We start from the raw sequence: 24,548 nt of genomic DNA, 5'->3' as shown, positions 1-24,548 counted from the left end.
GTATTATCCCCTCCCCAACACACACTCCCACCCTCTCGCCCCCCCCCCCACTCCCAAAAAAACAAACCCAACAGTGCACAGTCCAGCTTCCAGCACTGTTAGCTCCTTGGGGCAGGGACTGTCTTTTCATTATGTGCATGTACAGCACCTAGCACACTGGGGCCCCAATCCCTGCTTGAACCCCATAGGCCCTACCACAATACAAATAACATCACTATTATCCAAGCAACTTCTCTCCCTCTGGCAGCTCCTGGTATTGTTCCCAGCATGGATCTACAGCTTCCCCTCCCCCACAGGCACTCTTGTAACACTAGGGGATGAACTCCGAGCCCCCTGGTAGCAGCCCCGGCCCATCTTTCTTTGCCATAGTTGTTTGCAGTTGTTTGTTCAGAACTGGATCCCCCACACAGGCACTTTGTGGAGACAAATGGCCATTGAAAGCAGCATGTTTACTCGTCAGGAGCAGCCAGGGTAAAAGGGCCCAGATGAATGCATTGACATCAAGGGCTTTTGGCACATTTAAACTGTCCCTTTCAGTGCTTTAATTAAGCAAATTCTCTGTGCTGCCTTCTTCCTGGTCCACTCAGGAGCAGGAGTTCAGTTTACAGGACAACTCTTGCCGAATTACTCTGGATTCCCATAAGAACGGCCACACTGGCTCAGACCAAAGGTCCATCTATCCCAGTATCCTGTCTTCTGACAGTGGCCAATGCCAGGTGCTTCAGAGGAAATGAACAGAACAGGTAATCATCAAGTGATCCATTATGCAACATTCTCTCCCACACTTCCAGGATTGCTCTCAGTATGGAGAAGTTCAAGTGCAATCACACCACCATCCCTTCATTCCCAACCACGAGTTCCCACAAAGCTAGCGCACAGACACCTGCTTCTGCTGGGACTGGAGCAACTGCAAGCTCCCCGTGCCGTCACGGCTCCTGTACCACCCCTTCAGCGCCTCCTGCTGATAGAGACTGGAACTCTCTTGCTGCCGGAATTCCTGCATGACCCCTCACAACAACTCCTGCTGGGACTGGAACAGTCATGAGCTCGCCTGAGATCCCCTGCACATACAATCTCATGTGTGTGTGAGAATGTGTGTGTGAGAGAGAGAGAGAAAATTCCATCCCTGCTCTCTGATGATTAAACTGCAGTCAGTTGGGGAGTTGAGCACAGGAGCCATATGCAGTGAGAGAGACCACACCGACAACCAGCCAGCCATAAACAATTCTCCCCTCACTTAGGCCCAGTGGGGATCTAAACCCTGGGGGTTATTTCAGGCCTCTGCCTATTCATCTGAGTCCATGCTACATTGTTTGCTGATTAACATTTTGGGATGTTTTAAATGATATTATTACCCTATTACTGTCGTTATTGTAACAAGAGGGAGCACAAAGTGCAAGTCATGGGTTCTTTGGAAACCCCCATTTCTCAGTGAATTTTGCAGTCATCACACACACCCTAGTTTGATGTGATGCTGATGCTCCTTCATAGGTATATTTTTAAAGGAGGGTTCCACTTTGCTGTCTTTACAGACAGGGCCTGGAATAAATACTGCAGTTTTTAGAAAAAATATTCAACATGGGAGAGGCTAAAACCAAACATAATAGCCCAAGGTCCGACTTCCAACGATGAAGAGCACCTATACACGCCTTTGAACTTCATGGAAGCTGTAGGTGCTCTGAAGGTCAGGCCATCTGGCTTGCAGCTCAATTGCTGCGGACAATACAACTTTATGAAGAGGAAGCTGAGACTTGACAGGCTCCTTCTACTCACTTGAGTTACAATCCCAATGAAAGAGCCCTGCGGTTGTGCTAACACTGGGTTAATGCTGTCCCTGGTGTGTAACACATGCTGAAGAAAGGAACAAGATACTAAAGTTCTCCACTCTTGAGGGAACAATGGAAGAGTGTGTGTTTGCCAGGATGACTGCATTTTCTGCAGGGGTTGATCTGTAATGATGGAATAGTGCCAGCCATTCTAGCTGGTACTTACCCGGCCGTATCAGACCACCCGGCTATTGCTGCTCTTCACCCAGCCTGTACCAGGCAACTCAGCTCTGAGCTCAGTAATGGTATCACAGGCCAATCAACAGAAACTTCCTGTGTCATTATACATACTTGGCCTGCAGCTTGAAGTCTATCTCCTCCTTCATGCTACAGACTCTCTTTGTTACCCAGTGAGAAGAGGGGAGGGTTAGTAATTTTAGAGTTTTCTTACTCTGAAAACTTCCAAGATTGACCTGCAGAGAATTCAGGGGTTAACCCTTAAACATGCTGCCAGTCAGAGTTCAGAAGATCATTGCTGTTATTCCTCTGCATCCACAGCATCAAGCAGAAGCAGACAATATTTCACAGAATTTCTATAGCACCTTCCACGTGAGGACTCAGCACATTTTACAGACATCCAGTAAATTATAGCTCCTCTGTGGCATAGGCGTTATCCCTACTTTACAGACAAGGCCTGGCTCTTCAGCTGCTGTAAATGAGTGTGGGTCCACTGATTTCAATGGAGTTTTGCTGATGTACACCAGTTGTGGGTCTGGAAGAGTGACTTGTCCAATGGTCTGTGGTAGAGCCAGGACTAGAACCAAGGTCCCTGGCTCCCAGACCTATATCATCTTAGGGACAAGATCATCATTCCTCCATTCAGGCAGTACTGAATCCAGAGACCAAAAGCATGAGAATTTCTTCTATACCTTACTAGACTGCACTGATATTTCCTCAAAAAGCCAACATTAGATACCCTCAGCTGCATGTCGGAGTCAACAAGCTGCTCAGGTGCGCCTTCAAGGCAAAATGAAGAGATATGCAAGTCAATTCCTCCCTTTTCAGAGTAGGGCGTCTTAGAAAAATCAAGGCTCTTGGATCTCATCACTCCACTGACACTGACCCAGAAAATGGATTGACTGTCGTATCTAGTCTGATGGGGGAAGGAATAGGATCTTAGCAAGATCTAGTATGTGAGCACAAACCAAGCAAGGCAGATATGATGCAATAACACCTTTTGTGATCTAGGACGCGTGGAAAAGGTAGGGATTAAATTAATTAATTTAAGACCAACTAATTACAACAGTGTCTAACATTGGCCTCCAAGCCAAGGGCTTAATTCTAAGAGATGCTGAGTGCACCCAACTCCAGTGAAAGTCAGTGGTACCTCCTGGTACCTTTGAAAAATCAGGCTCCAAATGTGGAAGTGTATCGCACCAAGGTTCCAGCTGCTTTTACTACTCCAGTACCTCACATTCCACTCAGGAGTCCCTTATTTCAGCCTCATATTTACCTCCAATTCCAGAGGGACCTGGCGGGATCACTTGGAATTTCATAGATTAGTCTGATTTTAAAAGCTGAACCATGAGAATGAGGTTACAAAAATGTTATTGATACCAAAGAACTGAACCTCCCAGCACTGCAAGGTGTCTACATGGTTAGGTATACAATTCCATTATTTCTGGATCCCAGCTCTGGGAAGCCTAGCAGTGGCTTCTAGCTGACTACTAGCCTGGGACAACACCAGGTTGATCTTTTAAGATATCATGATGGGTTGTTTTAATCAATGCCCCTTTACAACAAATGGACACCATGGAGCGAGTGCTGAGCACTGCAGAAGGGCAGAGAGGGCAGCTCCATCATTAGCCACAGCAAGTTCATATCACAGTGGTGCACCATTCTGCTGCCTACAGCTGTGCAGAACAGCCCTGAGACCCTTCAGGATGACTTAGCAAGTGACACACGAGCCCTTTCATCACAGCCCATCTCATACAGATTTGGTCTCGGTTTTCCTGGATATCCTACTTCAGAGGTAGCTCTGAATTCCCAGTCACAACTGCATCCCTCTTTAACATGGCAACAGGGTCCATGGATACTATAGGTCCAGGTTGTAAGACTCCATCTTAATGGTCGATATGGTTGAATTAGGATGGAGCATCACATGTGATTTATGAAGGTTGCTTGGATCATGCCTGAACACTGCAAGGCCGGATTTGTAATGCTCAGTGCTTATGTAGTGCTTCATGTTTTCATGTTAGTACAAACATTAGCAAATGAAACCGTAATCTCCACAGGCTCTCTCATCAAAGATAACAGAGTCTGCAATTTGCTCCATTCGTTTGGCTCCTGACAAGATGACAATGCAGACATCAATGGGGCAAAGTTTGAATGTCACAGCTGGGTAACATAATAATAATAATAATAATCCTTAGCTCTTATATAAAGCTTTTCATCTTTAGCTGTCAAAGTGCTTTACAATGAAGGTCAGTAGCATTATTGGCACACAGAACACATTGTGGAGGCGGAATGAAGGTTGCAGGCACAGATCAGTGGCCTTTCAAGAATGTTACAGTTCAAATAAAACTTCAAATGTTAGAAAACCGGGAAATACTAAGTTAAGAAGGGAGTTCCTTTTGAAATCAGATCTCAACTTCAGAAATGTGGGGCTGCTCACTAGATCTCAGCTAGGGAAGCCCAGGAAATGCCCTTTTACTTTTCAGAGGGATTTTTGTTACGAAGTGGCAAAGATACGAGAAGGCATTTGGCCTCTTAGGTGAGCACCTCTATTTTTAGGTTGGCAGAATCAGGAACTCCTTATCCAATTCTATTTAAATTTTGTAGCATAATCCCACCTTAGCTCCAGATGTTGCTCACCAATTTGGACACCAGTACAACTTTTTGTGGATTTCAGTGAAAGAGGCCTCAACCTCAGGCCTAGCTCAGTTGTATCATTGCTGGTGCTCCATGATCTAAGTTCTTATATGGCTCCCACCAATGTCATGTGTGAGCTCCTCTTGTTTAACAGGACAATGCTGCCCAGAGTAGGCTTATTTCAGACCACAGGGCAATACAGCACTCGCCACTGGGCAATGAACCAGTGAGGTTTTTCCTCAGAGCTCTTTACTGAGCAGCATGTTTCACAATTCATCCCTGTTATGTACCAGCACACTGGCCTTCTGTCCCGCCTCTCTCACAGAGTAACCAGGTCGATAGGCCTAGTTAAGAACCATCTCCTCCTTTCTCAGAATCCATTCCATTTCCATTTTAACTGGGTGATCTTCCACTTGGCACCTTTCCTCTGCATCTCGTCAGCCCATACCCACCAGCTTTACCAAGATGGACAGGAGGGAAACATAACCTGGACTGGTATAGAGAAAAGATGGCTGCCTTATTAGAAATTGAACCAAAGCCCAGGCCCGCTGCTCAGCTACCTGGAGCTAAATAGCAAATCCCCCAGCTTACCACAGTGCTCTTCCGGTGGCTTTGGACAGTGAAATCTGGACAGAAGAGCAGATCTGCAATTGCCAGGAGCAATGACTCAGCCAGGGGCCGGGCATTTTCATCTTCTTCATCACCCTGAAAATGATAAATATGGTAGAATATTCTCAGCCCAAGCTTGAGAGTCAGTGCACAGTAATATTCATAGAACATGGCAGCAGGGGAAGGAGCACTTTCCCCAAGAGCAGGCAGGAAAGAGAGATGGGGTGGGGGAAAGGAAACAGGGAGAGGTAGGCAACCCACCCATAGGAAGGAGTGAGAAGCCACCCCTGAGAGCAGGCAGGTGGCAGATGTAGTCAGAGAGGGAGCAGTTTCAGTGAGGATGGGCCAATCAAACAGCTGTGGGAAGGAAAAGGACTCAAGGCCTAAAGATGAGGGGGGACATGGAGTTGCCTCTTTGGGCTTTGTTGGGGGTTACAAGAAGTCATCAGAGAGCTATTTGGCTGCTTGGGATGCTCCGGTTAATACAGAGGAAAGGAAACCATTTACCGAGAAGAGGGACCACAGCTGTTAGGGGAGCAAAGAGACACCCCACCATGACTAGTCAGGTGATCAGATCATGTACAACGGGGCACAGGGATTGGAGTCACCTAGCAGGCAACAAAAGCCTTTCAGAGCGGAGTGGCCTGTCCAGAACAGAGGGGCTGCTATGGAGACGGGGCCCTAACACTCAGCTAGGAGGGTGTCTCAGTCAGCCATGGCAGAGCGAGCAGCTGCCTGCAGAGTGGATTTTTCTCTCTCTGGCATTCAAAGCAAACCCCAGACTATCCAGAGACAGCTGCTAGCATCACACGTGGTTACTCCTCTGCAGCCGTTGCCAGGGGAACGTCTCCAGTAAGCCACCAGCCCTGCCATTCAAAGAGCATCCTGGATGTCATGTCTTCCCCGGTACGGCTAAATCCAGGCTTCTGCCAGGAGGGGGCGAGGCGCACAGCAGCTTATCGGTGACAGCCAGGCCACCGTCAGTGCGCAGATACACAAAGCCCTTAAATAACAGCAGGCAAGCCAAAGGGAGATAATAGCCTGCACTGCATTGACGTCTTCTAATGCGACATTGGGGAGGCCAATAACAGGATCTCAGATGCAGGAACAAGGCCGGGGGTGGGGAGCCAGCAATCAGCAGAGACGCTTCTATTCCAGCTTTGAAATCAGAGATGAAACAGAGGAGCCTCGAGGTCAAAATGGATATAAAAAGGACAATCTGCACCACCTCAGCCTGGGCTTTCAGACAAATCACCTCCCCACTGGGGTATCTGCCCTGCAGGCAGCCATGATTCAGACAAAATAGAACCAGTAGACCCCACCCACCCTGGAAGCTGGGGAAGGTCCCTGGCTCCCAAAGAGATCTCCAGGAGTCTCTGATCACCTCCTTCTCCTTCCCCATCCCCTCCCCTCTCCCCAACTTCCAGAACTTATATCTGTCATCCACAACCCCCAGGGATCTTCGCTACTTCCAATCACAACCCCAACAAACTGGGGTCTACCATCCACTCCCTCCTCCCAAAACTGATATCTGCCACCCCTTCTGCCTCAGCCACACACAGACCACAGCCCCTTCCAGGTGGCAATCCTGGCCAAGAGAACTGTACTCGGGGCCCAGATAAAGGGGCTTTTTCCACCACACGTTGATGACCTTCACCTCAATGAAAAGGTGGGGGACATGTTCATTTCTGTCCTCTCTGGTAATGAGCCAAGCATCCCAGCAACTCCTCCCCCTCACTCCCCAGTTGAGAAGGTGGAGCCGCCCTTCGACATGCATTGGGGTTGCTCCCAAATTGGTGGGTGAGGTGGAGATGAGGTATGACTACTGGATCGAATTGATGGCTTCCCCACAGCATCCCAGCCTTGAACAAGGATCTCCTGCCTCACGCTCTGGCCAGCCTTATTCAGCCTTATTCATTAAGATTAGATCAGTTTGAACTGCTAAAACTACAGTGTTAGTTCATTCACCATTGATGGGCTTTGACTCATTGGAGGGGCCCAAACGCATTATGCATGAGGCATAAGCTCTCGACAAATGGGCCAGGAGAAGGTCAACTGCACAGTCAGTCCTTGCTATACCCACCCCCCACCCTCCCAAGAAGCCAGAATGCCTAGGGTCAATCACTGATGGCCCAGGCAGCTTCTGAGTAAGGTGCAAATTCAGTTCCTAACAATGGCCTGGCTGTATCCCCACATGCAGCACATTGTGTTGTCCTTCCCAAAGCAAGTCTAATCACCCAGCACACACAGACTCAGACCCCCATAGGATCCCCAGACACCTGCCCAAACCCACAGCAGAGAAAAGGGGCATCAAACCTGCCTCCTCCTGCTGCCCAGAACTTCCCACTGAAGTGGCCATAGGCAAAAAAGATTAGAAGGGACAGGCTGAGACAGCACAAGGTTCCGGCTGCACCAATACTGCGTCCCCCCCCCCCCACCTTTGCAAATCTCTGTTAAACCGCAACAAAAAGCGCTGCAGAACACTCAGCTTATGGTGAGAGCAGCTGAACACAAAAGGACCAGTCTGCAGATGCAGAGTCTGCAAGGACAGTGCTGCTGGTACATTAAGAACCAGCTACTGTACCAGCAAGTGGGCAAGGCACAGTAACTGCTCCCCTCCTGACATGTCAATTTTCACAGCAATAACGACACTTTGCACTTCAGCCAAGGATCCCAAAGTGCTTCATAAACATTCCACCTCGACTCCCCCTGTGATGAAGGGAAACATTATTATTCCTATTTTACAGATAGGGACAAACAGAGGCAAACCAGGAGGTTCAGTGACTTGCCTAAAGTTCCACAAGTCAGCAGCAGAGCCAGAAATAGAAGCCAGGATCCAATTCTCAGTCCTTGGTTCCAACCACTAGATCAGAGGTCGGCAACCTCTGGCACGCGGCTCGCCAGGGTAAGCACCCTGGCGGGCCAGGCCAATTTCTTTACCTGCTGCGTCAGCAGGTTTGGCTGACCGCGACTCCCACTGGCCACGGTTTGCTGTCCCAGGCCAATGCGGGTGGCAGGAAGCCGCAGCCAGCACATCCCTTGCCCATGCCGCTTCCCGCCACCCCCATTGGCCTGGGACGGTGAACCGCAGCCAGTGGGAGCTACGGTCGGCTGAAGCTGCCAACGCGGCAGGTAAACAAACTGGCCTGGCCCGCCAGGGTACTTACCCTGGTGAGCCACGTGCCAGAGGTTGCCGACCCCTGCACTAGACCATAGTCCCAGCTTAAAACTGTAAAGCTCAGTTCATGAATGGGCCACTGACCATGACTCTTATGGCTTCTCTACACAATTAAGTTGCGCTGGTAAAGCTGGAATCTGCTTTTAAAGCAATACAGTTAAGCCGCTGCAAAAGGCTGCCTGGGACACTCTTATTTTGATTTAAGAGTGGTGTATGTCCATTTTAATTGAACCTGTTTCCAGTCAGTTTAAGCTAAACCAAAGAAGCCTCTCTTCAGGTGAAATAAGAATGTCCACACAGCCTTTTGCACATGTGTAGCTATCTCAGTTTAAATTGACAACTTAGGTTACATCAGAGCAACTTTCTTGTATGAACAAGCCCTTACCCACAGCTACACCCAAGTGACTGAAATGCTTCAATAAACGCATCAGCCTGAGCTAAACAAACAGAGCTGAGAAGGGGAGGAAGGCAACAGATCTGGTGCTGTGTTGTTAATTTCAGTCCATCCCAGCATCAGGGCTGGCTCCAGGGTTTTTGCCGCCCCAAGCAGCAAAAAAAAGCCATGATCGTGACCTGCAGCTCTACTGCCGCCGCTTCAGTCCTCGGAGGCAATTCGGGGGCTGGTCCTTCGCTCTGAGAGGGAGTGAGGGACCCGCCACAGAAGACCCGGATGTGCCACCCCTCAGCCTTCGCCGCCCCAAGCAGCTGCTTGCTGGGCTGGTGCCTGGAGCCGGCCCTGCCCAGCATGCTCAGTATGGAGGCAGCTACCGCAAAGCTGCCGCTTGCTGAGGGCAGGGGAGAAGCGGGGTTTGCCATCAGCACATTTATGTTTCAAGGCTACATCCTATCCCTTACTTCATTACAAGCCTTCCCACAAAGTTTGAACCCACTGAAACAAGGTTGTTCCCAACTAATTAATGTTGGGCCTACATGGTCTCTGCCTCCTGCAGCTTCTCCCTCCCTCCCAAAGAGGAACAGTCTAACCCAGTAGATACAGACCCCTCCACGGCCAGCCCCAGGGACAGTGGACCAGAAGAAGCCTCTCCAGTCAAGATCCTCGAAGATATAGGGCAGGATGCGGGTGAGGAGCCGGCTGCAGTTCAGGATGATTTGCTTCTCCTTCTCCGAGTGGCAGCCGCTCTCCGCTCCCTGAACCAGCTTCTCTACAGCCTGATGGCAACGAAACAAAGGCATTAATCTGGAGTCGTATGGTTTGCGGACACACAGGCCCCAGTGCCACAGAATTACAAACAGCATTTGGTTCCACTTCCCAAGAGCTCGCTATGGTTCCTCTGGGGAAAATCTCTCTCTATGTTGCAGTTAGAAACAAGCAGCAGAAATGTACGATTATTCTAAATGTTCCTGTGATCGCAGCAGGCATCTCTCCTTGTGCGGGATGTGGAAGCCAAGAGAATGCCTGTTGTTATTATTTATTATGTGTATTGGCATAGCACCTGGGAGCCCCAGCCATAGCCCAGAGCAACATTGTGCTAGCCCCAAAAAGCTTGTATGCTAAGAAATCACTTTCTTAGAATATGCCAATTGGAAATTGTAGATCTTCAAAACGGAGCCTCCTGCCTCCTCTGCCCTCTCCCAGAAGAAGTGAATTTAGCGCTGGTAGATGGTGCTGGATTGAAAGCCCTGGAGACTGAAAGTCCTCCGGTATCTACAGGACAAGCAGCCCAAGCTCCTACCACCCTCTCCATGTGCTTTAGCACTGACCCAGGGAGCCCACCTCTAGGCTAAGAGGGGGGTTCAATCCCCAGGGCCATCCAGTGCTTGGCTTCTCTGCTGAGGCCACCGACGACGGGAGCACTGGGGTCAGTCACACTGCACTGCTGGTTTTTTTGGGATGGGGACGCTTGTCTTGCCAAACAGCCACTGCAGCTTACTGGGGCCGAAGGCAAACCACTTTATTTGCATGACAGAAGGTGAAGCCCTTTTTCTCTCCTACCTGGGGGTCTCCTGTCCTGGTCCTTCCCCTCCCCTCTCAGATGAAAGCTGAGGACATTTACTAAGGATTTGACTTGTAGGTTTTAATTCTCAGGCTGTGCCTCTCTGTTGAGGTTCCCAGCCATGTCTCTGGTTCACTGACTTTGTCAGTTTGCATCACTGCCTCAGTGGACATATTTGTGCTACCTGGGGCCTGACTGTGCTCCGCCTTGGGACTGCATTTGAATCTATTGCCAGGAACAGTTACCGCTCAGTATGTTGTAACACAACCCTAGTCTGCACCAAACACAGCGGCAAAGGACATTATAATTGTGCCATAGCCCCATCTAAACCAAAGAAAATACAGCATTGCAAAATCCATTAAGACAGGCTCTACCTTGCAGCACTAAACCATAGTCCCAAATTGTGATACAGCCCTACCCACATCCACGTTGTTGCGTAGATCAGAAACATGGTTAAAATAATGCACTTAGCTCCCACTTGCATCACAAGAGCTAACCATCCTTTACCATCTGGAGGGACAACCATGCTGGAACCAGGCCTCCCAACACATTAGCCTCTATTGGGTAGAAGAGACCATAGAGTTGCTTTGTGGGGAATGAAGTGTGGCGTCAAAAGCACAGCACGGTTCTCTCAGAAGTCTATAGTCCGTCTACACTGGAAAAGGAAACCACGCTAACAGCAGCCATGGTGGGAAATGGCTGCCGAGTGCTGCTCTGCTAGATCTGCATTCAATTATTTCTGAACATGGTTGTTGTTTGCATGGTGCGAACCATAGTGCAGCAAGAGCTGGAAGCATTATTAGTGCCCAGGCCTTGCTAGGCAGGCTAAGTCTTGCTGATCAGACTGTTCCCCAAGCAGCAGCAGCCTGCCATGTCCTACTGGCTTGACAACTGACAAGCTCTGGTACTGAAAGAAATATGAACAGATGTCCCTTGTGTTGCACACGCCAAGAGGGCAAGGCCAATAGAAAAGCATCAAGGGAAGTGCTAATCAGAGCTGCATGGGAAACAGTTTTCCTGTCCAGCAAGAATTTGATATTTCAAAATTTGTTGTCCCATTTTGGGATGAGAAAAGTCAAAATCTTGGGGAGGGGGGGAGAGAATGAAGGAAAATAAAAATTCACTCTGGGTCATTCAAAATGTTTCATATCAATTTTGATCTTCTTATTGTTTTTGAACTTTTAGTGTAAATTAACTGAAATTTCAAAACAAATAGTCATTTGGAATCAAAGCAGACAATTGTCAAATCCAGATTGGATGTTTTGTAAAAGATCTGCTCTAATTCAAACAGGAATTGATTCAGGGAAGGCCTCTATGGTCTGTGTTATGCAGAAGGTTAAACAAAAGGATCCCAGTGGTCCCTTCTGGCTTTAGAATCTATGCAAAATTAAACTTTGTTTTGAAAGTGTCAAAAACGGGACACTGACATTTTCAGAACCTTTTTTTCCAAAAATGTTTTGAATCAGGAGATTCATTGAAATTGACCCTTTCTCACGAACTGTTTCAGTTTTGACAAATCAGCGTTTTCCAATGAAAAAACATTCCAACTCTAGTGCTAATGCCAAAGGAGACAGGGCAGTGAAATGGGGAAATAGGCTTAAGACTCTTTGTGGACACACAGGCTTAAAATTCTTTCCCATATTTATCCATCTTTGGCATTATTAGGATGGCCAACACCATAGTTAACTCAGACCCTTGGGAACTTTCTATGTTCCAGAAGCTGAGATTGTTGTTGAACCTTGAGGAGCAATCAGATGTTCTGATGAGAAAGCAGGAGCACTGGCTCCACCAAGGATACACCATGCTTGCATGCCAGGATCCTTAAGTATATGGCAGCTTATGTTTAAACCAAGAGTTGGGGAGGTGATGGGTGATGACTGAACTGATCAAATGCCAGCTGTGGTTTGTGGTAAACCAAAAGAGGAAATGTGAGCAAACCACCCATGCCCTGCAGGGCAGAGAGGGGAGCTGCAGTTAAACCTCAGGAGGATAAAGGGGCAAGCAGCCCTGAAAAGGACCACAGCGAGTAGGGTAAGGAATGGAATTTGCAAGGACTTGGATCACTTTTGTATCTGCTCCAAAAACCAACAAGCATTTCTGCTGCAACCATTTACTTGTTCATATGGATGATACTCATAAATGCCAAGTCTGGACTTGGCAAACATATGAGGATCTGCTAATCATAGAAAGCAGCACCATGGACTGTCTCCTTGTCCTGTGTTTGTAGAGCGCCCAGTACAACGGGATTCTTGTCCGTGATTCCTAGGAATGACGGTAATACAAGCGAGAGGCGCCTATTGGTGAAACTAACCCTTGTGCAGATCAGCTCAATGCCTATGATCCACTTCAGTGTTGGGACTCTGCACAGGGATGACTCTCACTAATTCCAGGTGAGAAGGAGAAGGCACCTTACCTTATAACACAGAGTGGCCAAGTTAGAAGGAGATTCTTCCCTCACTGCTCGGATTTCTGCAGCTGGCACAAGGGCAAAGACATCCTGCACCGAAGTTGCAGTGTCTGCCCAGAACTGGTCCCAGAAGGCATCATCCGTTGCCTCCACAGGCTGTGAAGAGACAAATCCAGAGTTACAGATGTGGATAGCAAGGAAACAGAGGACGAGATCACTCTACGGGGGCCAAACACAAGCCATTCTGACTTGCTCAGTGATGGAGCCAAGCTAGACCCAATCAGTGCTCAGGAGCTGGAAGGAAAGAATATGCACTGGTATCAATCCATCAGTACTCTACTGAATATTGGCATCTCTTGATACCAAAGCCTCAACTGTTATAACACACAGCTGTAGTTGGATCCAGAACTACTGAACTGTATATACATTATACCTGTGTTTATGTTGGAGAGGCCCAATGGGCACAGGCAGGCTCTTTACATGGCATATTTGTATCATTTGTACCAATATAGGACTCTCTGAGTCTTTTAAGGGGCCAGTGATAACGACAACCAAGAGAGACAGTACACAAGCATGAGTCCATGTACAGAACGGCGCGTCTGCAGCCTACGATGCACATGGCAGGCTCCGTGACTTTCAAAGCATGAGGGCTGAGCTGCTCTTTGCACTTTGCCAGTTCCTGGACGTATAGAGCTTACAATCTATGTCACGCCAAGGTGCAACAAGTGGATGAGACACCGGGGCCGAGAAGGGAAGGATAAGGCAACAGTAAAGCGGGCAAAACTACTGTATGAAACAATCAAGTTATCACAGTCTGATAGCTCCCTGCCCCTAGAGAACATGTCTGCTCCACATCTGGAAAAACACTTCTCCTTATCCAGTCTGCAGGCTCTATGAGGGGGAGACGTTCCTCTCTTCCGAGCACTGCTGTCTCCCTTTCAGAAGATGGGAGCACATATTTTTCTCCAAGTCCTTTTACAGAGGTTAGAACAGGAGTTCTCGTCCTTGGAAACAAGAGCAGTTTGTCAGGTTTCCCTGTAACGTCCATCTATACTCAGAAAAGTGACTCTGTGCAACTGATAGTGTTGGGTTCCAATCTTATTCCCTCCCAATCACTTACAGACCAAGTGTCCTCAATTTATAAGTCAGAACAATGGTTTTTCAAGCCGTGTTCCCTCTGCCGCTTGCATCATTACCACTAATAGAGATGCTAAAATTTGCAGGTCAGGTTAAGTGATGATGAACAAAGCAGATTAGACTCCACTTCTCTCTCTTGTAACTGTACTGGATCTACAGGGCTAACGGGGATTGTCAACAGTGAAACAACTGCCATGTTTTTCACTAGTGAACCGGAGACCCACAGGGCCCAGATATGCAGCCCTTCCCACTGCAATCAGTGCAAGGACTTGCCTGCGTAGGAACTCACCATGCTGTGGAAGGGTTGGGGCTGCAGGGAGCAGACACTCTATGTAAAGCAAGAAGGTGCCACTGTTACACAGGGCTCTTCTGAGCATCGGAAGCAAGTGAGCACAGAGCTCTGAAGAGCTCAGAAAGGGCTCAATATTTCATTCACCTCAAACCCAAACATCGCTCACCACTCAGAAGCCCTGTCACTCACAAGCCCTGTCACTCACTGCAGAAAAGCCTCGCCACAAGTGAAGGCATCTTTAACTAACCCATGGCCTGGGAGCGATCATCCAATTCAACAATGCTTCCAAGGTTTAAATACAGATGCGATATTCACCTACTTGTGTATTTATACTGTGCAGTGTGAAAGAGGTTGGTCAAGGTTTACTTGGTTAAAAATATTCTTTAAAAAAATATCCACCTCTCCACAGAAACATTCAAAAAAATGAGCCAAAAATAAGTCAGTTGTACCTGTTGCCTGACATGGCACCATCACTGTTGTTTTGAGGCTCCATGTATGGCTCCCACCCAGACCTGCTCCCCACTCAGGGTTAGTCTTTGATAAAACTGTGACGATCATGACCGATGCACACAAAGGCCCTGGATCCCACAAATGGAATTACATGGACCTGTGGACTCCTGTGGAAACACGCCAAAGTCTATGGGGCTCCATGAAGGTGCCCAGATCTGTCCATGTGGATCCAATTGCACAATCAGAACCTAGGTTTTAATCTGACACAGAATCCTCATTGCTGAACCTCCATTGGGGAAGCATGTTTCTATTTGGCGCAAAGCAGCAGTTTTCAAACTGCTCCATGGACCACTGTGGAGCACTTGCTGTGGTCCGTAGAGAGGTGGCTGTCCATGGTAGTCACTCTTGTTCTCACTCCCAGCTTCTAAGTCACATTAGAGAAGCTGAAATTACACTGACTACTTTGCTAATGTTATTCTTCCACATAAGCAGCGGCTGTTGGAGCCGCAAAGATGTTATGTGATGACAACTGAGATTGGAGATTGGAACAGTGATATCATGAGACACCATCCCTATGAAGACATGATCCACACTATGAAAAAGAAATGGGAACATCTCATTTAAAAGTGCCCAAAAGCCAGCCATAAGAGGCATGTGAGTGGCTGCAGCCAATGGCCATAAGAACTCAGTACCAGGATTAGAGGTCTGGAAGTCAGGACTCCTGGGGTCTATGTCCTGCTCTAGGTATACTTAATCCTGCCTCAGTGTGGGGGGATGCACTAGATGACCTCTTGAGGCCCCTTCCACCCCTACATTTCTAAGATTCTATGCCTGGCTTTGCTACCAACTTACTGTGTGACTTGAAGCAACACACTTAACCAATGGGCTTCAGTTTCCCCATCTGTCAAATTAAGATAATATATGTTTTTCTGCCCCTCGCTGGACAAGTGAGTGTTGTGAGGCTGTAAAGCATTGGGAGCTCCTTGAACAGGAGATGCTATGCAAATGTACAATATTACTGGATCACCAGAAGCCAAGGGGAATTTCCAGCATCAAAACACACTAAGGAGTGCTCAGTCAGTCAGAACGCCAGGTTGGCTAAACATTCCTGACCCTTAGGTTAGGAATAGAGGGTGCCTGGTGCCTCATGCAAATGACGTAATAAAAACTCAAAGACAAACAACAGCTCTTGCCTAACCATGCTTGTTCCGTGCAGTGAGTGGTTCCATTGTGTTGGAGTGCAGGGGGGAGAGATTAACATGAGTTTAATTTAAAACATTTTCCCAACATCTGCTACAAATTCATTGTTAATTTGTCCGCCTTTGCAACAAGCTTCTAAGTGCATGCAAGGATCCTCAATTAGAGGCTGCCTTCTTCACACTGAGACAGAGGGAAGCACTCAGATTCGCACTCTTCTAGCTGGATATGAGGAGGGAGCACCTTTTGAACTAGCAGCCCTAACCTCAGAGGCACTTAAGAGCTCTGTACAGGTGATGTGTCATTAAAACCCAAAGGCCAGAAAGCAAGAGGAGCAGGCGAGCAGAGCCAAAACTGGTAGAGCAGGTTCATTTCATTGTGGTTTTGTTCCGTAACACACTGATGCCAAGAACCTTCCTATTATCACTGCCCTTGTCTTGCTCCTGCCAGCCATGAAATGAATCCCCCAGGCTCTCTCCAACCTAGGAAAGAAGGCCCTTAGACACAGGTGACTGACTGCTCTAGTACGGAAACCCTTTTCATTTTACCAAATGGGCAGCCCAGCAAGTCCCCATCAGACCCCTTTCAAGGGATTTTTCCAAAGAATCCAGCATGCTGCGTCCCAAAGGAGATCGCTGTAAATGCTCGTGAGTTTAGGGCCAGCTCTGCAATAGAGCTCAGCTTATTAGTTGCACATGGGTGCTGCGCTGTTTTGAAAATTTGCCCACAAGTGTCTCAGTGGGAGCTGCTGGGTGCAGAAATCTGAGCCTTATTTACATGCCTAAAAGGGAGCTGAGCACTTGAAATTCTGGCCCTGAACTCTTGAATATCTCTAGTCCTAATTGTGTAACACACATAATATCTTACACTTCTATAGCATCTGCTATGCGGAAGGATCCCAAACCTTTTCCTAACTATATAATCACTTCATCTAGCACTGAAATGCATCCATCTCTGGGGTGGCACATAGCTGCTGTTTTACAGTGCACAACAATAGTGCAGATCAGTTTAAGACAGGAAGTAAAAACTAACATATTCAACCGAAACTACAAGGGAAACTTAGGCAGGTGCAATAGCAGCTGTAATTTTGATCAAAGCACTAATGCTAACGTGACGACTGCCCAATGGGTTACATTAACACACCATTTCCTGGTTCCTTCATAATCACAAGAGGTCAATTTTACATCGCCTCAAAACAGGTGGCACCAGCACCATACCACTCACTAGTACCATCCTGGGACATTGGAGAAAGAGTTCACTTTACTGAGTCGTTAACACCACTTCCTGCAGCACCTGGCTTTTTCTTAGGGGCCTCCCCTCCAAGTACTGCTCAATATATGTATGCTCATCCCCTTGACAGAGCACTACTGGATCTTTACAGAGACTTTGGTTTTGAGCATTGGCCTGCTAAACCCAGGGTTGTGAGTTCAATCCTAGAGGGGGCCACTTAGGGATCTGGGGCAAAAATCAGTACTTGGTCCTGCTAGTGAAGGCAGGGGGCTGGACTTGATGACCTTTCGGGGTCCCTTCCAGTTCTGTGAGATGGGTATATCTCCAGAGAGAGAGTCTCAGTGGGGATTAAATAGCAATTGGCCCAAACTGTGATTGAGTTCACCAGGTGTCCTGCGATCTGGTTTCTAAAGTCGGGAGGTGAGGAGGATCAGAAAGCTGCTTCACTCACCCGTCACGAGCATCTTAATCTGAAACCCTGATTAGAAACATTTAGGCACAGGATGTAGTAACAAACACCATTGCAGCTCGGCTCACAAAGCTGGCCTGCGTGTGCACACGGGGCCTTCGGAAAAGGATGTTTGGGCAGTCTTGCTTCACAAGGCTCAGCATCCCCACTGGCGCTGCTATAAACTTCAGCAGCCTTAACTCTTCAGAACGAGCACACAGTTCAAAACAATTGAGCCATTCTTGGTCCCGAACAGGAACACAGCATGGTAGCATGCATCAAACAACAGAGAGCCAGACTTCAGCACATTACAAATGAGCTGTGTTGCTCCTGGGAGACAAAGAACAGCAGGTGATTATCAGTGGGGTCACGTTGCAGCAAAAACCTAGTATTACAGGACTAACAGCCAGGTCTATCCTCTGAGAGCACAACCTTAGGTCATCTGGACAGAAAAGGCCTGAAGTCAATACACAGGCTGCCCCTGCTGCAATTCCCTAAAAGGAGACAGCCAACAGAACAAATATGCAGCTGTCTGAGCTGAGCTTTCCAGGGTAAAGTGCTAAAGAGAGGGTTGTTGGAGCCTGAAGTGGCTGTTGAGAGTACAGTGGGCAGAGTTAAGGCTGATGTGGCACATGGGGGTGGGGTGGAGAGGATTGCTATCTCCAACACAGATACAGAGGGGAACGTGGTTACGAAGGGTGTGGCGAGAGGGAAAGGGGAGATGAATGCACAGGGTTAGAGCAGCAATTATACCAGGCACCTTAATTGAAAGTTTAATGCAAAACTAAGACTGAGAAATAAGACAGAAAACATGCAGGAAAAGTTTGGGTTTGGTTTTTTTTATTGCGGGAATTCAAAGAGGAAGCAGCTTGGATGTCAGTGATCTTGCCAGTTATCAAACACTGAATCACAGCCCTGGAAAGGATCCCTGTGCAAACAGGACACGTCACAGGAAACAGAAGAATAGAGCTGCGCGAATAATGGCCTATAAACAGGAAAGCCCTGGGGTACTGCCCCACTCACCTGTTATTGTCATCATTGTGTTGATCTGGCTAACATTCTAATTTGCTGTCACTCAGACACCGACATACATGACCTCAGTCAGAGTCAACATTTACCACCTTATCCCAAATGCCAGTACTCAGCACTGCTGTGGGGTTATTCCTTTAAATAAAATGTTTGTCCCCAAGAATCAGGACTTAGCTCAGGACTGGCCTTACAATTTGCAAGAATTAAAGTGGCCTCAATTTGGTTTAGTTTAATTCACAAATTTAATTCTGAATGTGTGTGTCCACAGAGGGGTTTAATGCAGTTTAACTAATCTACTTTAAATTCAATTCAGATTAATTTCCCTGAGCATCCCTGTGTAGACAAGTGTACTCTGAAAGCTCAGTCAGCCACTTGCCTGACTTCTGTATCCACCTGTTGTCTCTTGTCCACTGCCTCCCCTCTCACCTCTGCAAATATCCAGTCTATTTGGATTATAAACTTTTTTGGGATAGGGACCATGGTTTTGTTCTGTGTTTGTCCAGCACCTAGCACAGTGGGGTCGTCTCCCATGACTGGGGATCCTTAGTGCAACAGCAATACAAATAATAAAACAAATCATAATAATTGATCACCGCCCCCAAGTCCAGAGGTGGGTTGAAGAGAATTAGTCCATGAGCAGCCTCCCCCATCAATCCCACTGTCAAAAAGCGAGATAAGGCCATGACATGATGGGGATACAGGGGACATCAAAAATCCAGGGCCCCAAGAAGTAACTTGCCTTGTATATGCTAAGGGTAGACACCACCCTCTCCTCTTGTACCCACAAAAACACCGAAGAGATGACAGTTTATGCAACCCCATAGAGATGAAATGAAGGAGAACTGCAATGTGAAGACTATTAAAGTCACCCTGGAGCACCTAACTGAGCTCCATGAAAAAGGGCTCCAGAGATCCCACCCACCCTGTAGCCTGGACAGCCTGATGGTTAATTTGTGACAACGAATAGGCATGTATAGGTGTGTCCCTGCTGTTGACCCAGGGTGCACACCCAAGGTTAAAACAGGTCTATGGATGGACCTAGTGCTAATGTTCCCAAGTGAGAGAGCCAGGAGCACCGGCAGCCTTTTTGGCACCCCAGACAGCGGAAGGTCCCGCCCCCAAAATGGCACCCCCGACGGAGGCGGCGGAAGGTCCCGCCCCCGAAATACCGACAACGACCGCGGCGGCCGAACATCCGGCTGCCGCGGTCGCCAACCCCAAATGTTAGCGCCCTACGCGACTGCCTAGGTCGCCTAATGGGTTGCACCGGCCCTGGAGAGAGCCCACTTTGATTTTAGCTGCCCGGGCCAGAGGCTGCACATTCATTTTGGGGGGCAGGTGTGGGGGAAGAGCATCTTGAACTTCACAACAGTGACCCCTTCAGTCAACAATTGACCAGCATGGAGAGATTCCATAGCAAGCCCTTTACTAGTAGTTCTCCACTACCAGAAGAATGGTGGCCATAACACAGGCTCTTGAGGAGGAGGAAAGGGGTGTCATGGAACTTGGGCAGGGTCATGGATAAACACCAGCTGTATAAAAAATATAGTCCTAAAAGCAGAGGTGCACTTGACAGATGAAAGGCTAACCCGTGCATTCAAGATTTTCTTTTGATGAAGCCAAGACTGAGTTGCTGGGAAATTTTCAGAACCAGGTTAATAGGTTACTAAACTGATCTCTCTTTAGACACAAGGCATTATCTTATCAGGCTCAGATTAACACCTTATCAAGATATGGCAGATGCACACCAGTGTGAGAAAGACTCAAATGTTTTTTTTCATTTGTTCCTTCTCATCTCTTTAAAAACAGTTACATGGCTGGCATTAAAACATAACAAGAAAATGTCAGAAGATCATGAATTTTATATTATCGACTGGTCACTTCCTGAAACTTTAAAGACAATTTCATCACTAATCTATTTAGGAAGAGGGAGAGTTAATTTGTCTAATGATTAAAGCACTCCTAGGTTTGATTCCCAGCTCTGCAACTGACTTGTTGTGATACTCTGGCAGGTCACAACTTCTCTGTGCTTCACAGTATCCATTTGTAAAATACCATCTAAGTAACATGAGTGTTGCGGGGGCAGGGAGGATAGTTCATTCATGATGGTAAAGCATCCCGAGATCCTCAGATGAAAGGCACAAGTAGTATTATTAAATGGGCATTAACAACTTAAAAATCATATCTAGACAAATTCCAATTATCCAAACGGCTCAGGAGACAGATCTGATTATAATGCAGGTATACAAGCATTATAAACAAATATCTTTCGTATGTGACTACCACCAATTTATATAATTAGAACTGAAAGCACTTTGAAAATCCAATGTACTTTTCACCCTTTATGCTATTTATTGGCTTTTAGCATTTTTCTTGCCATTAAAATTAATTAAAGTCAATTTCATTTTTGTTTACAGTCAATTTCACTTTAACATTCTGGACCCCACATTGTTTGGGTTGAAAGGAAATGTTTATTTGTTGATTTTTAAAAAACTGACTCCATGGGAAGTTAATTATAATTAATGGAAATGTTTCCAGTTTAGAAGAGCTTGTTTTTACAAAAATCTAAACTTGGGCCAAATCGGGACTCTCTTTAACCAGTGACTGAACATTGTTCTTAGCTGGACCATTTCCTGCTATCAAAGCCTTAGAAAACCACAATTGTGCTTTCCTGCTTGCTCAGCTAAAGGTTTTAAGTTACCAGTGATTTAATTAAATGTAAACGTCCATTTGTCCTGCTGCCCAGTCTTAGAAGAGAAAGTAGAAAGAGTACATATGCTGCTGAGAGAGCAATGCTTAGTTTGAGTAAATACCTGTGGGGAAACTATCCAAACCAACCCAACATTTTGTTTTTAATTCCAGCAACTCAGTGGACTGGGAGGTTACACAAGATTGTTGCCTCTTTAAGGTCAGAAGATTGCAAGAAAACCCAGCGTTGGGTATTGCGCATGCAAACACCAGTGCCCTTCTCAGGTATGTAAATATGGGCGTTTCACTACCCCACCCTCTTTTCCGCATGGCATACGTCTCACCTACATTTCTACAGACGCCTCTAACAAATCCAGCCAAGAACATAGATTGTCTTTGTTTTATTCAGTGTCACCGTGAACTTTATCTCACTACATATGTCAACAAACCAGAGGAGCCACGCAGCCTTCTGGGCCTACAGTACAGGTGATTGCCATGCTTAGAGCTTTCTTTGTAAGCTCCAAACATGACAAGGGCAAGGGTTTCATTCATTTTGCAATCTCTCCTTCTACAAACACACTTTCAAATGGTGGAAGGTGAATCCAGAATTGTACGGATTTGGCATCTATGACTGTATTAGCACCAAAATGAAGCTATTCTCTCTTTGTTATTCATTCCCCAAACCAAATCTTTGTCTCTAGACCCCTATGTTCATAAATGTTTCTCTTTACTCTGCACCTCTTTATTAATAAGTCTCTCTTCCCCCACCCTTCCCTTGTTTCTCTTCTCCTCCAGTCACCTTTCCTTCCACTACCCCCTCCAATTAGTTGTAGAGGATCTATAATCCCCCTGCCATCAGAAACCCTTCAGGGTGGCAGCTCTCCTTTGTAGCTCAGAAATGCTTAGAGATGCTAGAATCCAAAGAGTAACGTGGGCTGCCTCTATTAGACTCCCATTATCTGCTGTCCTAGAAAAGAAGACTTCAGCTCGGTCCCAAACCAAGATCCACAGCTGCTACTTCACCAGGGCAGCCACCTTCCCTATAATATACACTTCTGATTTTTGTTTTACTTCCTTCTCCCCCTTAAACCTATGGAGATACAGCACCTACTGAAGCACCACAGGTGTGATCCTCCTCTGTACAGGTGGCTCTTAGCTCTTCCCCAGCAGTGTGTCAGGATTAGAATGAAACTAACAACAATCACACCAGCTACATCAGTTTCATTCAGCTACCTCCTGTCCAACAGAAAGGATTCTCCTGAAGGGGCTATATGAAAATGCATAGACATGAGAAAAAGTGGAGGAATCCTCTGTTGATTTAAACCCTTGAGCAACTGAATGCCTTAAGAAGACAGAACCTGCCTTATCAGATCAGAAAATTGGTCCACCAAGCTTAGTAACCTGCCTCTGGCAGTAGCCAAAGTCTAATGCATCAGAGGGCAATGAAGAAAAACATAATGCACCTACGTAATTGAGCGACGTTGCATAGGGTGAAAATCCTTACTGACCCCTATGGTGATGAGCTGGTGCCCTGAAGCATAAGATTTGATTAGCATCTATTTCCCTTATTTTAATAAATGCATCTAACATCTAAAGATATGAGTTCATATACAGATTTCATCACAGCTAAAATTGAGTCCTAACTGGATGTTAATCCATGTCACAAAATCATCACACAATTTAGCACATAATTGCCAATCTCAATACAGGGAAGGCTCAGCAGTGGAATAGTATGGGCTGCTGGTGGTCAGGATTGAAATGCACTGACAGAGCAATATAGGGAAACTTGTACAGCCTGGTTCTAGCTATAGTTACTAGGTCCTCAGAACTAGAATCCCCCAGCTGTTGCAAATCGGCAGATATGAAACAGCAGAGCTGTAGGTTAGCACCAATACATTATAACCACGGGTCACAAATTCCAATCCTAATCTTCAGAAAATGGAGACACTCTAACTAGACAGCATAGCAAAGAGCAGTGTACTGGTGAATGTGCCTTTCTCCCACAGAGAATGTCCCTTTACTCAGGTTTTCATGCTTGCCCAGGTTCAGGTTAAATATCCCATGGCACTACTACTCTCCTCCTCTGTCCATGAGCAGTACTGCAAGCTAACTGGCTCTGTGTGTGGGATGGTGCTAATATCCAACAGCTGTTACACCTACAATCACTCTCACCTGTGCCTGGAAGGCAGTTATTATGGGGAGAAGCTCTAGGGGAGTTATAAAATTCATATTATTTATCCAGGCTGCCGGGCAGGGTGGCACAGATGTAGGGATATTGTGAAAGACGTGTGATGAGAATGGCTCAGGCACATGGGCAGTGGCTTCCGTGGCACTGCCCCCTGTTACCTTCTACTCGAGCCAGGCCCCCTCTACACGCAAGGCCCAGTCCCCAAGGATCCTGGCTTACCCCCACCCTTGCCAGTCTAAGTCCCAAAGGGGGACAGCTTTAGAATCTGGGAACACCCAACTGGCATTCCTTCTGGTGGGTGCTATTTAAAGGCATAGGGAGTCAGGGTGCCACCCTGCAGGGCTTTGAGGAAACCCAGCAGCTGTTATTAAAGGGCAGGGTTACCTCCTTCCAGGGGATCCAGGAAATGCAGAGAGGAACCTCCTAGGAGTCTCCCCAAGGGCCGCCCCCACTAACCACCCCAACATCCACCTGCCCAGGAGCCTCGGGGGTCCCCCAACCAGCCCCCCAAGGGCCTCCTCCAGTCTTCCCCTAAAGCAACCCCCCCAGCCGGCCTTGCCGCCCCCCCCCGCCACCTCACAGGGGCCTCCCTTCATGACCCTCCACCCGCCCGGCCTTCAGCTGCCCCCCCGGCCAGGCGGCTCCCACACGGATCATGGCGGACCCGGCCCCCCTATTTTCCCATCTGACACGGAGATCGCTGCGGCCGCTTCTCCCGGTGCCTCCCCCCGCCCAGGCGCGAGGGGCCCGACGAGCGCCCCCCCCCCCACCGGCCTGGATCTCCAGGCACACCCCGGCCCCGGCCCGGTTTCCCCGGGACACCTGGCCCCGCTCTGTTCGGCCCGGCCGCTCACCTGGGTCTTGGTGGTGAGCTGGATCACCGCCTTCCTGAAGTTGAGCTTGGAGTCGGCGTTGCCCATCCTCCCGGCCGGACCTGCCCGAGCCCAGATCCGGCTCCGCTCCCCTCCTCCCGGCGAGTCCCTGCGGCCGGCAGGGCCGTCTCCTCCCCTCCGTCAGCGCGAACAGCGCCGTTCGCCGCCTTCCTCCTCCTCCTCCTCCTCCTCTCCCTACGCTGCCTCCATCCCCGTCCCTCACCTGCTGCC

General features: G+C 47.7%; 1 protein-coding gene across 2 annotated transcripts in view; it reads right to left on the bottom strand.

Annotated features, from left to right (window-relative positions):
• The window catches only part of HID1 (HID1 domain containing), a 44,800-nt gene extending 20,252 nt beyond the window's left edge, over nt 1-24,548 (bottom strand). For both annotated transcript variants that reach the window (XM_039502125.1, XM_039502127.1), the window contains exons 1-4: nt 24,300-24,548; nt 12,793-12,942; nt 9,424-9,594; nt 5,229-5,342 (exon numbers count right to left, since the gene is read on the bottom strand). In XM_039502125.1, the coding sequence (XP_039358059.1) occupies nt 5,229-5,342; nt 9,424-9,594; nt 12,793-12,942; nt 24,300-24,365 (501 nt within the window). In that variant the 5' untranslated portion in view covers nt 24,366-24,548. The remainder of the gene's footprint in view (nt 1-5,228; nt 5,343-9,423; nt 9,595-12,792; nt 12,943-24,299) is intronic.

Source organism: Mauremys reevesii, linkage group 15 (assembly GCF_016161935.1).
Source record: "Mauremys reevesii isolate NIE-2019 linkage group 15, ASM1616193v1, whole genome shotgun sequence".
NCBI lineage: Eukaryota > Metazoa > Chordata > Testudines > Geoemydidae > Mauremys > Mauremys reevesii.
Note: the sequence above shows the minus strand (reverse complement) of the source record. Positions and strands in the feature narration are given on the sequence as shown.